This window comes from Volvox carteri (assembly GCF_000143455.1).
Source record: "Volvox carteri f. nagariensis unplaced genomic scaffold VOLCAscaffold_28, whole genome shotgun sequence".
NCBI classification, from domain to species: Eukaryota; Viridiplantae; Chlorophyta; class Chlorophyceae; order Chlamydomonadales; family Volvocaceae; genus Volvox; species Volvox carteri.
Window position 1 is genome coordinate 599,787 of NW_003307571.1, and position 12,912 is coordinate 612,698.

At 61.9% G+C, this 12,912-nt stretch overlaps 1 protein-coding gene across 1 annotated transcript in view; it reads left to right on the forward strand.

The window, feature by feature from the left end:
• VOLCADRAFT_92841 (uncharacterized protein) overlaps positions 1-11,837 on the forward strand; it is a gene marked incomplete at both ends in the record, with an annotated part of 15,657 nt that extends 3,820 nt beyond the window's left edge. Inside the window, 19 exons of the mRNA XM_002952140.1 lie at positions 137-214; positions 272-339; positions 565-814; positions 908-1,247; positions 1,299-1,486; positions 1,523-1,882; positions 1,933-2,042; positions 2,310-2,586; positions 3,098-3,200; positions 3,538-4,483; positions 4,836-4,935; positions 5,409-5,525; positions 5,762-5,895; positions 6,259-6,394; positions 6,800-7,282; positions 7,519-8,559; positions 10,475-11,243; positions 11,439-11,587; positions 11,796-11,837. Coding sequence (XP_002952186.1) covers positions 137-214; positions 272-339; positions 565-814; positions 908-1,247; positions 1,299-1,486; positions 1,523-1,882; positions 1,933-2,042; positions 2,310-2,586; positions 3,098-3,200; positions 3,538-4,483; positions 4,836-4,935; positions 5,409-5,525; positions 5,762-5,895; positions 6,259-6,394; positions 6,800-7,282; positions 7,519-8,559; positions 10,475-11,243; positions 11,439-11,587; positions 11,796-11,837 — 5,691 coding nt within the window. The remainder of the gene's footprint in view (positions 1-136; positions 215-271; positions 340-564; positions 815-907; positions 1,248-1,298; positions 1,487-1,522; positions 1,883-1,932; positions 2,043-2,309; positions 2,587-3,097; positions 3,201-3,537; positions 4,484-4,835; positions 4,936-5,408; positions 5,526-5,761; positions 5,896-6,258; positions 6,395-6,799; positions 7,283-7,518; positions 8,560-10,474; positions 11,244-11,438; positions 11,588-11,795) is intronic.
• Positions 11,838-12,912: the final 1,075 nt, after the last annotated feature.

Consider the following 12,912-nt stretch of genomic DNA (forward strand, 5'->3'; position numbering starts at 1 on the left):
CGCGGAGGGTGTCCATGATCCTGTCGGCGGCAGCGGCGGCGGCAGTGGCAGCGCAAAGGAAGGTGCGCCGCTGCCGCCGCAGTCAGCGGAAGGCTCCAGCCCCGATTCCGGCTCCGGAACCACCTTGGTCGTACAGGAAATCAGCGGGCCAGCAGCAGCTGCCGCCTCCGCTGCGTCGACGCCGACGCCGACGGCAGCGACGCTGGCGGCGGCGGTGATGAGACGTCTCCTACTTGCCGCCGCCGCCGCCGCCGCCGCGTCCCAACGGCAGCCCTCCTCCACCCTAGTGGGTCGAACAGCCCACGTCAACAACCGACTGTACGGCAGTACCAAAGCCAGGTAAGCTCGTCCTTCCACGTTTTATTGTACGAAACGATGTTTGTTAACTATCGCTCGCTCACTCCATGGAAATTCCCGTTCTAGGAATTCGGGCTGGTTTCGGAGCGAAATCTGTGCATTTTCTTTTGGCGTCCTTTTTTTCCGGTCTCCTGATTTTGTGATATTTCCCACATTACCACAATACCACATCACGCATCTCAATGACATCTCACTTTTTTCTTTCAGGCTGGGCCAGCTGGGACTCCATACGGCAGCACCAGCGGCGGCGGCGGCGCTTCCAAAAGCCGGCCGCGCCGCCGCCGCCGCCGCCAAGCCATTGAAGCTGTACAGCTATTGTTGCCGACTAGAGCTGTACGTGGACGAGCAGCTGTGGCGCTGTACAAGCAAACCAGGACGGGACCTGTTGTACTCTGCCGTACAAGCTGTTGAGCGGCGGCTGCATGACAGCTTCAACGAATGGAACCACGAGTCGGTTGTACGGCACTGTGCAGGACTGCTGCGTTGCTTGGGGGCCGCCGCGCCCGCCGCCACCTCCACTGCCACATTAGCGCCGGTTTCCTCGCCGCAGCCGTCGCAGCCGCAGCCGTCGCCGCCGCCGCAGCAGCAACCTTGTACCCAGCTGACAGCCTATCACCGTGCGCTGGCCGCGGCTCTCTTGAGCCAGCGCAGCGCCGCCGCTGCCTCGCCATCAGCGCCACTTCAGGGTCCCGCCGTCCCGCATCAATCGCCATCGTCGCCGGGTGTGACAGCAGCGGCAGACGCAGGCGCTGACGCCGCCGCTGCCGCTGCTGTAGGTATGCTGCCAGCGGCGGTGGCAGCGGCGGCGGCGGCGCTGCCGGCCTCAACACTCACGTGTGAATCGCCGCTGGAGAAGATGAAGGTTTCGGAGCTGATGTCGTACCCGTCAGGTCAGCTCCCCACAATCCCAGCGGCGACGTCGGTTACTCCTGCGCCGCCAGCTGTATTGGAGGTGACGGAGGTGACGGAGGTGACGGAGGCGCGGAAGACGTCGCCTGAGGCAGCGATGGCGGCGCCGCCGCCTGTGCCGTCTTTACCAACCTCATCATCATCCGCGGGGATGGCGGCGCCGCCTACTACGCCGCCGCCGCTGCGGATGCTGAAACTCCAAAGTGTAGCAACGGCTGAGGTGCCGCCGCTGCTATCACCGCCGCCGCCGCCGCAGCAGCAGCAGCCGGCGCCCACGTTGGCATCGGCTTCAGTGTCGGCGGGGTCCGTACAACCGCTATTGAAATCACAGCTGCAACCGCCACCTCCAAATCCGCTACAGCATCGCAACGCGCAACAGCCGTCCTTGGAGCCGTATCAGCAGCCGCAGCTGCCGGCGCTTCTGCTTCAGCGATATGCGGAGCTGCTGCAAGCCACCGTCGCCGCTGCAACCGCTGCACGGCATATCCCACCGACACGACCACCAACTGGCACCTCCGCCTCTTCCGTACAGCCGCCACCGCCACGCACGCTACTGCCGCCGCAACAACTGCCACAGCTGCCGTCGGCGGCGACGGTGACGTCAGCAGAGGACGCGGTGAGGTACCTGCGTACGGCACCTGACTCCGCCGCCGCCGCCGCCGCCAGCGGTTTTGCCCCCCCATTCCTACCTCCCAGTCATTCAAGTGTGGCGGCGACCTTCACGCCGAATCCAATAGCGCCAAGTTGTCCGGCGCAAGGCTGGAACCCGCCACCTGGTACGGCAATTCCAGAACCTACGGATCAACGTCGTACGGCCCCGCCTCTCCCGCAACCTGCGACCCCACAGCGGCTGCCCTCAACCATGTCCCCGGCCGCTGCAACCACTGCCACCGCCTCCTCAAAACCAACCTACATCACACAGCCACCGTGGGCCACTTGTACGACACCTCGTACGGACTTGTACGACACCGCTCCCGTACACAACCGAAACGCATTCCACGACATGCCCGGCGGTGCTTCATCCCACATCCGCATCCCCGGAGGACTGCCCGCTCTGGTGGTGACGGCCGCCGCGTTGTCGGCCCGTATCTCCGAGGGCTGCTGCCTGCGGCCGCCGCCGCCGCCGCCGCTACTGCCGCCGCCGTCAAGAAGCCGTACTGTTCACCAGGACCGCTCGGCTGCGTCGTCCCCAGTACCCTCCAGCGCTGCCAGCGGGACGGCAGTGCTTTGTTCTCAGTCCCCGGCGTCATCTGCAACTGTAACTGCAACTGCAGCAGCGGCGGTGGCGGGGGCGCCATCACTGCCTTTACGTTTAGCGCCGTGCACGCCAGCAGCAGCAGCAGTAGCAGCGGCGGCGGGGGCAACAGTGGTCGAGGCAACACCAGAAGCGGGGACAGCAGTCGCAGCAGCAGCAACAGGCGAAGCAAGATCCTCAGCGTCGGAATTGCGGGAGGCAGGAGCAGCAGCAGCAGCAGCAGCGGATGACGCGGTGATGGTGGCGGCCGCAGGAAACCGACCCGTGGGTCTTGTGGATGGCGGTCTGTCGGCGGGTGCTAACGACATGGTTGTCGATGCCGGTGCAGGGAAGTTACTAGCGCCCGGTACAGCGGTCTTAGGGAGGGATTCGGAGTTTGCTACTGCTGCGAGTATTGCAGCTACTGCCACGGCGGCGGCGACGGCGGCGGCGCCAGCGGCGGCGGTAGCAGTAGCTACAGCGCCAGCAGCAGCAACAGCAACAGCCGCGGCGGTGACAGCCGCGGCGGCGGCTGGACACTTTCCCTGGCCACTTTACCTCATCGGCACAAGGGACAGCTTTACCTATCACCTACAGCCTCGTACGACAGTCGTACATTCGTCCGATGGCCGTACCTTTTCCCGTACGGAGTACTTTTTCCGGGCGGACGAGCTGCCTTCGGACTATTGGAGCTTCGCAGGTGAGGCCCCCCCCCTTTTTTGGGGGCCCGGGGGGTTGCGGTGACAGAGGGATGAGGGGGACTTCGCTTGCTTTACTGAGTTCAGGAGGTCCGTTGACCCTTATGGCTGCCTGAACGGATCCGGTTGTGGTCCTGTGGAGCCGTCGGGCTGTGGGAGTGCTGTTGGCGAAGTTGTACGGATGCACATGGGGGATTGCCGCGGCTTAAGTTCCGCTACCATCCGTTATTTGTCTTAGGGTTTTAGGGTTTTTCGCCATTTTTGTTGTTAAGCGACTGAATAAAACTCGATGAACATGGCGGACCTTAGCTGTGTGTCTGTGTGTATGTATGTTCGCAGGCAAGCCGACGGCGGAGGTTTGGCCGGCGGCGGACGCCGCTGCTCGGAACGGTGCAACCGGCCCGCCTGGCGGACAAAATCCTCCCAAGGTGGCGGCGGTGACGGCGGCGGCGGAAACGCCGCCGTTGCCCTCGTCGACGTCAGCAAAGGCGGCCGCAACGGAGCTACCTCCCAGTACGGACGGGCACCTGGCGGAGGCGGCGGCGGCGGCGGCGGCGGCGGAGGCGGCGGCAGGGGAACCGAACACCAGGGTAGCCGCGACGGCATGCCGTAAATGTCGTAATTCCTGCCATGAGGCCGCCGCTACCGCCGTCGCTACTGCCGCTACCGCCGCCGGTACGACAGTCCGAGGGCCGGTGCCGGCTGTTGCCATTGACGGAGTGGAAATCGATGTCGAGGATGAGAGGGGCGGTGCAGTCCCGAGGGGCGCTGACGGTGTCGACTGCAGGGGCTCCCTGGCGGAGCGGTCTCAGGCAGCCGGGGGCCCCGGCGGGTGTCAGCTTTCGACCGCCGCCGCCACCCCGGCAGCGTCGCCCGCCATCCCTGCACCTGATGCCGCCGGCACGAAGATCGTACCGACGGCGGCATCCGTCGCTGTCGGCTCCGTCAGCACTTCCGCTCCCGCCGACGCCGCCGACGCCACGCCGCAGCCCACCACATCCGTACCGCCAGAGATAGCCGTACCGCCTGCGTCGCCGTTCCTGTCGCGGGAGCCGCCGCCGCCGGGGCTGCTGCCCGTAGGCGTAGTGACGTTCACGCAGCTGTTCCGCCAGGACGAGCTGTACGGCATGGAGGCCCAAGTGGACGCCACCGACACGCTGGCGCGCCGCGGGTTGCTCCCGTCGGACTGCTACCACCACAGCTTCGGAGCGGGCGGCGGCGGCAGCGGCGGCATTGCCGCCGCCGCCGCTGCGCTTAAACGTACAAAGATGTTCTTCGGAGCACGGTACGACAATTACTAAAATAATGGGCTGGGGAGTTGAGTCCTATGTGGGGTCCTATAGCTCACGGAGCTCACGGTGTAGTGGGCCGCAGGTCTGTGAATGTCACACATGTGAAGCAGGTCCATCGCCATTTGACTCATTGTTCCAAGTGTGGTAAGGTAATAAAACCGGGTTTCCGCGTTTCAATATGTGTGTCCCCATGTGCTGGACCCGCTTTCCTCCCCTCCGCTCCCGTCTGGTGTTCATTACCCCGGGTATTACCCCGGGGGGCATCACCTTCCGGGAACAAACCTCTTGCGGTCCCCGGCCCCCCCGCCCCCCCCCACACACACGCACACACACGGTGCGGGACAGGTACCTGTGGACTCGGGAGCAGCTGGCAGCTCCCGGCGCCCGCATCGCCGGCGGGGTGCGGGTGGACGTGCCCCCACCTCTGCGCTGGATGCGGCATCAGGTGAGCTGGTGAGCTGGTGCGCACGCAGGTTTGATGTGCCTACCTAGGTAACGCGGTTGGTCGTTCGGTTGGCGGTTACTTCGTTAGTGAGATAGATAGCCATCGGGCATGCCAGCCCCCAACTACTTGTACATACGGTGTGTATGTGGGCCACACATCAAGAACACTGAACCCGTGGGATCAGATAAGTGGTTCACAATGATGACCCATGGGTCGCACGCGGTCCTGATTTTGACCCATGGGTCAGACTACTTTTTTTCTATCTTTCTGTGTGGACTCATGGGGATCGTACACTCACATGTTTCAGTGGATGATCTGTTTAGGGTTTCACCACCTCCTCCTAGGGAACCCCCCCTTCAAGGTCCTCTCTGAGTGCCGCGATTCCTGTGCGGTGTACCTCACTGCCGGTGACCCGTGGGTCACACCCCCACAACCCTCACACCTTCTAAGGACCCCCACCCGGCCTTCCTAAGGTGGAGGCCCCCCTGGTGCGCTGCGGAGTCGTACCGCGGGGCTTCGTGGACAGCATCGCCCTCAACCTCTACCACGACGGCAGTGAGGGCATCCAGGTTGGTGGAGGGGGTGAGGGGGTGAGGGGGGATGAGGAGCGTTTGATGACGTGGGGGGGGGGAAAGGGGGGAGGGGGCGGCGGTGTCTTGGCAGCCAAGGCGGTGGCTGAGAGATTTCATGTGGTGGCTGAGAGGCCTTTGGGGTTCCCTTGGAGTGGGGTTCCCTCTGTCTGTGTCGCCAGGGCCTCCTTCCGCTCCCCTCGTTCCCTCCATAATTACATTTATATATACATACATACGTACGTACGTACATACAGAGCCACTACGACGACGCCGTTCGGTTCCGGAGACCCATCTACTCCGTGAGACTGTTTTCCGACAGCCGACTGTCCTTTGGGGGTCATCTGTACGGCAATACCAACAACGACTTTTTCGTACCGATGCCGCGGGGGTGAGTGTGCAAGTGGGTGGTGGGTAGTGGTTGGGGTTGGTGAGTGAGTGAGCGAGGTTGAAGGGGGCCTTATGCGCACAATGTGTTTATGCGTGTACAGCATGCCTTCGGCCGTACACGCCCAACTTGCAGGCGTTATAATGTGGCGTCGCTTTCTTTACACAGATATATATTCAGTCATACACACATACCTACACACGTACATACGAACATACATACACACATACCTACACACGTACATACACACATACGTACACACATACACCCATATAAACACATATATGCGTGGTGTGTACATATACGTAGATACATTTTTAAAGGATATGTACATATACATGTATGTATGTGTGTGTTTGGTCGCAGCTGTGTAACGGTATTAGAGGACGAGTCGTACGCCGCCAACGGTATCAAGCACTGTGTACGCCCCGCGGACATGGCGGGAAAGAGCGCCGCACTCATCCTCCGGGGTATCGATCCCGGTGCCATGCGCCGCGCCAAGGTACGTAGGGGGGCGGCTGCGGCGGCGGCGGCGGCGGCGACAAAAACAGCTCGTTTTTTGGAGGATTTGCGGTCAAATTTAAACCCGACTGGCAGAGCGCGGGAATTTTTCCGTCTCCGTCCCCTTGCTCTACCGTTCCCCTCCCCCTGCCCTCCAGACCTAAAACCCCTAAAACCCTAAAACCCCTAAAACCCTAAATCTATCACAATCACTATCACTACTGCCATTCGCCGCCACCTACCCCTCTACAAACAAACCGACAAACTCCCCCCGATGTTTTCCCGAAAGGAACTTCTTCTGGCTGAGACCTGCCAGCTGTTCAGCCGGGCCTTATGCATCACCGACGGACCCACGGGTCATGGACACCACAACCGTTACTGCTGCTCGTCTTCCTGGCCACAACAGCCAGATAGCGCCACGGCGGCCGCTTCCGGTGCAGCCGCCGCAGCCGCAGCCGCAGGAGGAGGAGGAGGGGGGGGAGGGGGAGGGGCAGCGGCCACACGCCCCGGCAGCGGCGTCGGCGGCGCCCCCGACGCCGCTGCTCCCGCTTGGAGCTCTCCCGCCACCATTTCCCGGATCGTGGCGGGAGTTGTCAGTCGGCTCGTCGACGGCGTGGAGGCGGCGGCGCGGCGGGCAGCAACCCGGGGGGCGGCTGTGGCGGCGGTCATGCGGCGCATGGTACGGACTGTGTCGCGGGCAGTAGCCCGGGAGAAGCTTATGGACGCGATGACGGCGATAAAGCGGCGTCGGTGTCGGCGTCAGCAGCCGCCCACGTGGACTGCCGTACAGTACGGTAACGGCGACAGCGGTGGCTGTGTGCGTGTAGCTGACGGCGGCGGTCCCATGGACCGGTCGGATGACGCAACGTTGAGCTACGAAGAGCGTCAGGTACGGCGGCGATTGACGATGTGGCGCTTGTACGACTGTGTACGGCAACGGCTCCCAGTGTACGGTAGTGGTAGTGGTACGGCAACGTCCGGGGCCTCGTACGATCACGGGCTTCATTCAATTAGATGCTCCGGTCGTCCGCAATGGTTTTATTATTAACATTTGCAGCATCATGCGATCACCCACCTAGATGTACGGCTTCTCCTTGACTCCGTACTTCCGTACCCTGCTCATAGATTCGTGGCGTGATGGACCGGATGGTAGCTGGTGTAGCGGCGGCGGCGGCACGGCCCGAGCGTATCACCCGTTCCGTACAGCTGGTCATGGACAGCATGCTCAACAGACTGGAAGCTGCGGCGGAGGGCCGTCGTCGCCGTCGCCGCCGCCGACGGCGACAACAAGAGCTCCAGGAATCGCCGTCATTGCCGATGGCGGTGGCGGCGGCGGCGGCGGAGCAGGATATGCAGGGTAGCGGCGGCGGCGCCACTACTTCCACAGTCACCGCAGCCGCCGGGGGATTGCCTAGAAAGCGTGCGCGCGAAGAAGGAGAGGAGTACGAGCTGGCGGGTACGGCAGATTCAGCAGCAGCAGGCCGTGGAGTCGGCGTCGGCGGGTGTGGCACGGTTGGCCCGGCGGGCCGGTCAACCAGACTAGTCGTACAGATCCCCTCGGAGACGCAGGACAGGGTCCTTCTCAAGACCGCGTTTTCACCCAACAAGAAGATTCTCCTGGCGGCGTCAGGCGGCGGCGTCAAGCGTCGACGACGGCGCTCGCAGATTGTTGCGACGGCGGCGGCGGGGGCGGCAGAAGACGGTACGGCAGCGGCGGCAGATGGGAAGTGCCAAGCAGCGATGAAGGTTGCTGACGTGGATGCGACTGACGCAACCGGCGGCACCGCAAGACTCATAGTTGGCAGCGGCAACGACGGACAGCCGCCGGCGGAGGCTGATGTACGGAACCCAGATCTCGGTGACGCCGCCGGTACGGCAGTCCTTAGCATCCAGGTGCAACATCGGCGGCGTGGTCGGCCCCGGCGGCGGCAGCTTGACGTAGAGGGCAACGGCGGCGACGAATCCAGCGCCGCCGCCGCCGCCGCCGTGGGATCAACCGCGGCTGACGACGCGGCGGTGGCGGCTGACGGCGCCGTCGATCCCGCCGCCGTCGAGGAGCAATGGACCGGCCGATGGAGCGAATCACGGGTCCTCCGAGCCGCGACGCGCCTGGCGCTGGCTGGCGCGGAGCTGGGGGGACCTGACCTGCGGCGAGCAGTACGGCAGGTACGGCAGGGTACGATTTAGACGTATACGTCCGCATTCTCCGACTTGGCCCCTTATCACTGCAGGGATCACGTTTCCCCAAATGCTAGCTAACGTTTCCACATGATAATTCAAACCGGTGCCGTACTCAAAATTTTATGCCGTACTTTTATCCCACTTTGCAGTTACTTCGAGTGGAAGGTTTTCGCATGCTGAGGTGGTTGCGGCAGCACCGTGAAGCATCACTGCTGGCTGATGCTGCCGGTGTGTGTATGTGTGTATGTGTGTATGTGTGTATTTGCGTGCATGTGTATGTGTGTATGTGTGTATGTGTGTATGTGTGTATGTGTGTATGTGTGTATGTGTGTATGTGTGTATGTGTGTATGTGTGTATGTGTGCATGTGTGCATGTGTGTATGTGTGTATGTGTGCATGTGTATGTGTGTATGTGTGTATGTGTGCATGTGTGTATGTGTGTATGTGTGCATGTGTATGTGTGTATGTGTGTATGTGTGTATGTGTGTGCGTGTGTTTGGGGTGGAGGGGAGGTCCCCGTGGAGGGGGGAAATTATATCCAGGAGGAAATCAGGAATGAACTGCTGCCGGTGTCCAAAGTCCGAAGTCCGAAGTCCAAAGTCCGAAGTCCGTGGGCAATGGGGGCCGCCAAAAGTCCGGGTGGGGGGTTTACATCGTCTAACAGACGGGTGAGTGGGGAGGGGGAAGGAGGTGCAGTGTGAGGGTACCCCGCGAGCTGATCTATCTATCTAGCTAGCTAGCTAGCTAGCTAGCTAAAAAGCTAAACACATCCACACAACCTAACCGAACATTAATCAGCTCGTGAGATACCCCCACCCGGCACCTCCCCTGCCCTTTAGGAGAATCTCTAGTCCATGCCCCCCGGGGGGCTTTGATAATGATGGGCACTTCCCGCCGCATTATTGTTGTGCATAACTTGTAAATCTTCTGCGTAACTTGTTAGTCTTAGATAGCCGTCGTTGGGATATAATTGGACGAAACGATATCGCGCTTGTGTCGTGTCGTGTCGTGTCGTGTTGCACGCTTGTCGTACAAGAAATGGAGTTGGGAATTCGTACATTGGGTCGGAAGTCCGAAGCCAAAGACAGCGATGCGTGTAAGTTACTTACTATAGTGTACACTGTACGGCCTCACCATTACCGTTACCGTTGTCATTACCGTTGCATTTACCGTTACCGTTAACATTACCGTTACCGCTGCCTTGACCGCCGCCGCATGTCCAGAAGGCAGCATCTCCGCGCCGACGGAAATCCCCGAGCCGTACGAGATGTCGTACACTGAGCTGCTGCTGTCGGCACTGGACCACGATGGCGCAAAAGATGCTTTCACTACTGCTACTGCTAGTACGGCAGCGGGTATTGCAGTTGAGGATGGTGCTGGTACGGCTGCTACTGCTGCAGCTGATACATGCGGCAGTGGTGACGAGAGCCGTCGCCGCGGCGGTGAATGTACGGAGCCGTACGGAAGCAATTACGTTCGTTGCCGTTCTCAGCTTTTGGTTGATTCATCATTGTCGGTTGCTCCGTCGTCTGCACTCTGGATGGCGACTGGGTCGCCGCCGCCGGGCGGTTTCGGAGCAAGCCCCGTCGACCCCCTCCAAGACCAGGGAGACGTTGGATCTCATGCTACGGCTGCAGCTGCAGCCGCCGCTGCAGATTCCGCACATGCACATGGAAGTGCAGCAGAACATATGGCCAGCGCAGTAGCAGCAGTTACAGCAGCTGTAGCAGGGGGACAAACCCGGGATCCATTGCTGCTGAGGGACGGGGTGCCCGGTGGTGTGACGGGGCCGGCTGCAGTCCCACCCATAAAAGAGAGGGAAGACTCCGCCGCCGTGGCGGCGGCAGCAGTAGCGGCGGCGCCATTACTGCCGTCGCTGTCGTCGTCCGTGACGCGTCAGGACGTGCCGCATCTATGGCGCGAGCTGTACGACAACGCAATTGCCGCCGCCGCGGCGGCGCGGGACATGGCGGCCCCGACGGCGACGGCTGCGGTGGAAGTCGAGTCACCAATGTCCCCGGAATTGCTGCCAAGTCAAAGACTGCAATCTCCTGCCAAGGCTGTCGCCGTCAGCGGCAGCCACGCAGTCCGCCGCTGCGGCGGGGGCAGCGTCAGCAGCGGCGGCTGCAGCGGCGTCCAAAGCTCCGTCATGCCCGTCCGACATCCGCTTCGAGAAGTGGGTCCAGCCCAGTTGCTGGCGCACGCGGCACTCAGCCACGTCATTTCCGTCGCTGCCGCCGCCGCAGCGGCGACGGCGGCGGCGGCGGCGCCTTGTACAACAGGCCTGGGTTATGCGGTGGCGTCCGGCAGTGCTCCGACCTCGTTACCGCTGACGTCAGCAGCGGCGGCGCCGGCCCCGGCCGCAGTGTCCAGCACGCTGAGGTGCAAAGGCAGCAGCGCCGCCGCCGCCGCCGCCGCCGCCGCCACCGCCGCTGTCCCCGGCACCGCCTGCGCCAATGCTATAGACGACGACGGCGACGACGACGGCGACGGCGACGGCGGCGACCCGCCAAAGCTGATATTGCCACGGCTTCGTGATGAGTGTGAATCCCTTGTCGATTCCGGAGGGCCGCCCTCGCCGCCGGCACAGTCGCCGCCGCCGCCGCCGCCGCCGCCATTTCAGAGGATCCTGGACACCGGATCGTTGAATTCCGTAACAGGGGGACCAGGTACGGCAGCCGCACCGTCAGTAGCGAATGTGGCCGTCGGGGGGTGCTCAGCTTCCGCTGTCCGCATGCCACATGCTGACTCAGCCACGACTACTTCGGTACACACCGCTGCTGCTACTGCCGCTGCTGCTACTGGATCTGGATCTGGAATCGGAATCGGAATCGGAATGGGGCCTGGTGTCTCCGTCTCCACAGCCCCAGAAGTCCCGCCAGTGTCCGGGCTGGTGCCGCCACCTCCGCCGCCACGGCCGCCGCTCACGGCGCCGCCGACGCCGTCACTGCAGCCGCCGCGGCATGTACTGCAATTCCAACTTCAAAGCCCCATGCCCCAGTCGCGGGCCACGGTACGGCATCAGTCACCGCTGCAGCCTCCACCACTGCCACCGCCGCCGCTACTGCGGCGGCCGTCGGGGCAAGCGGTGTACGACAAAGGCGAGGAATATGACACGACAGCACCCGCCACCCCGCAAGTCAAGCTGACGACCGCCGCCACCGCCGCCGCCGCCGCCAGCCCCACCACTACCACCCCCGCCGCCACCCCCAATCCCACAGTTACCACCACCACTACCACCCCCGCCGCCGCTGCCGCCGTAACCACCACCACCACCACCACCTCCCCTGCCACCTGTGTGCCAACACCACCCAACGCCTCTTCCCTTCACCCCCGCCACCTCCACAATGAAACTCAACCCAAAATTCCCGCATTGAGCAAGGAGGGTACGGTCGCCGTACCCGCCACGGCATCGGGTTATGCCGTACCGTCGGTGGTTAAGTCAACGGCCCCGGCCGCCACCGGGGCTAGCGGGGGTGGAAGAGGGGGACGTGAGGGTGTGTGTATTTCCAACGGAAAACGCAAGCAGCGATCAGTGTCCAGCTTGCCGCTCGCCATCTGCCTGGTGGGTGAGTGGGCAGTAAGGGATGGGAGATGGCGGCGGTGGCGGCGGCGCTGCTTCTCATTCCGTTACCTTGCCAATGGACGTGAATGTACGACCTAACGTGTAACCTTAATTGTTTTCCAGGGGGTATAGGCGGGTTTAGGAGTTTCGTGTGCTCAGCCTTCACATTCGCATTTCACATCGTTTACTTCGCTTGAGAGTCCGTAAACCCGTTGAGGACTTCATCACTCCATGTTGAATGTTTGTTCTTTATTCCTTTATTTTTCCTCTGAACTTTCGCTCTCGTTCCCTTCCTCTTGTCCTCCTCGTGGCCCTAAGAGACATGCTTGTATGTATGTATGTATGTATGTATGTATGTATGTATGTATGTATGTATGTATGTATGTATGTATGTATGTATGTATGTATGTATGTATGTATGTATGTATGTATGTATGTATGTATGTATGTATGTATGTATGTATGTATGTATGTATGTATGACGTTGATTACACTGTGGGCTGAAAAGCCGGGGGCCCAGGGCCGAAGCACAGCGCGGGGGGCGGGTGCATACGGCTGGTTAGTCTCATGCACTCCGCCCCCGGGTCAGGCCGCACGGGAAACGACGGCCGGCACGCAACAGCGCTTGTTTGGCGCTCCAACTAGACGGGATCTATGCCCGTTGGTCTCCTAACATAAACGAAGTCGCAACTGGGGGGCTCTTCCTGCCGACCGAACGAACCGAGCATCTCAGAGAGCTCGCTACCAGGACTTGGGCGACCGGGAGCCCGACG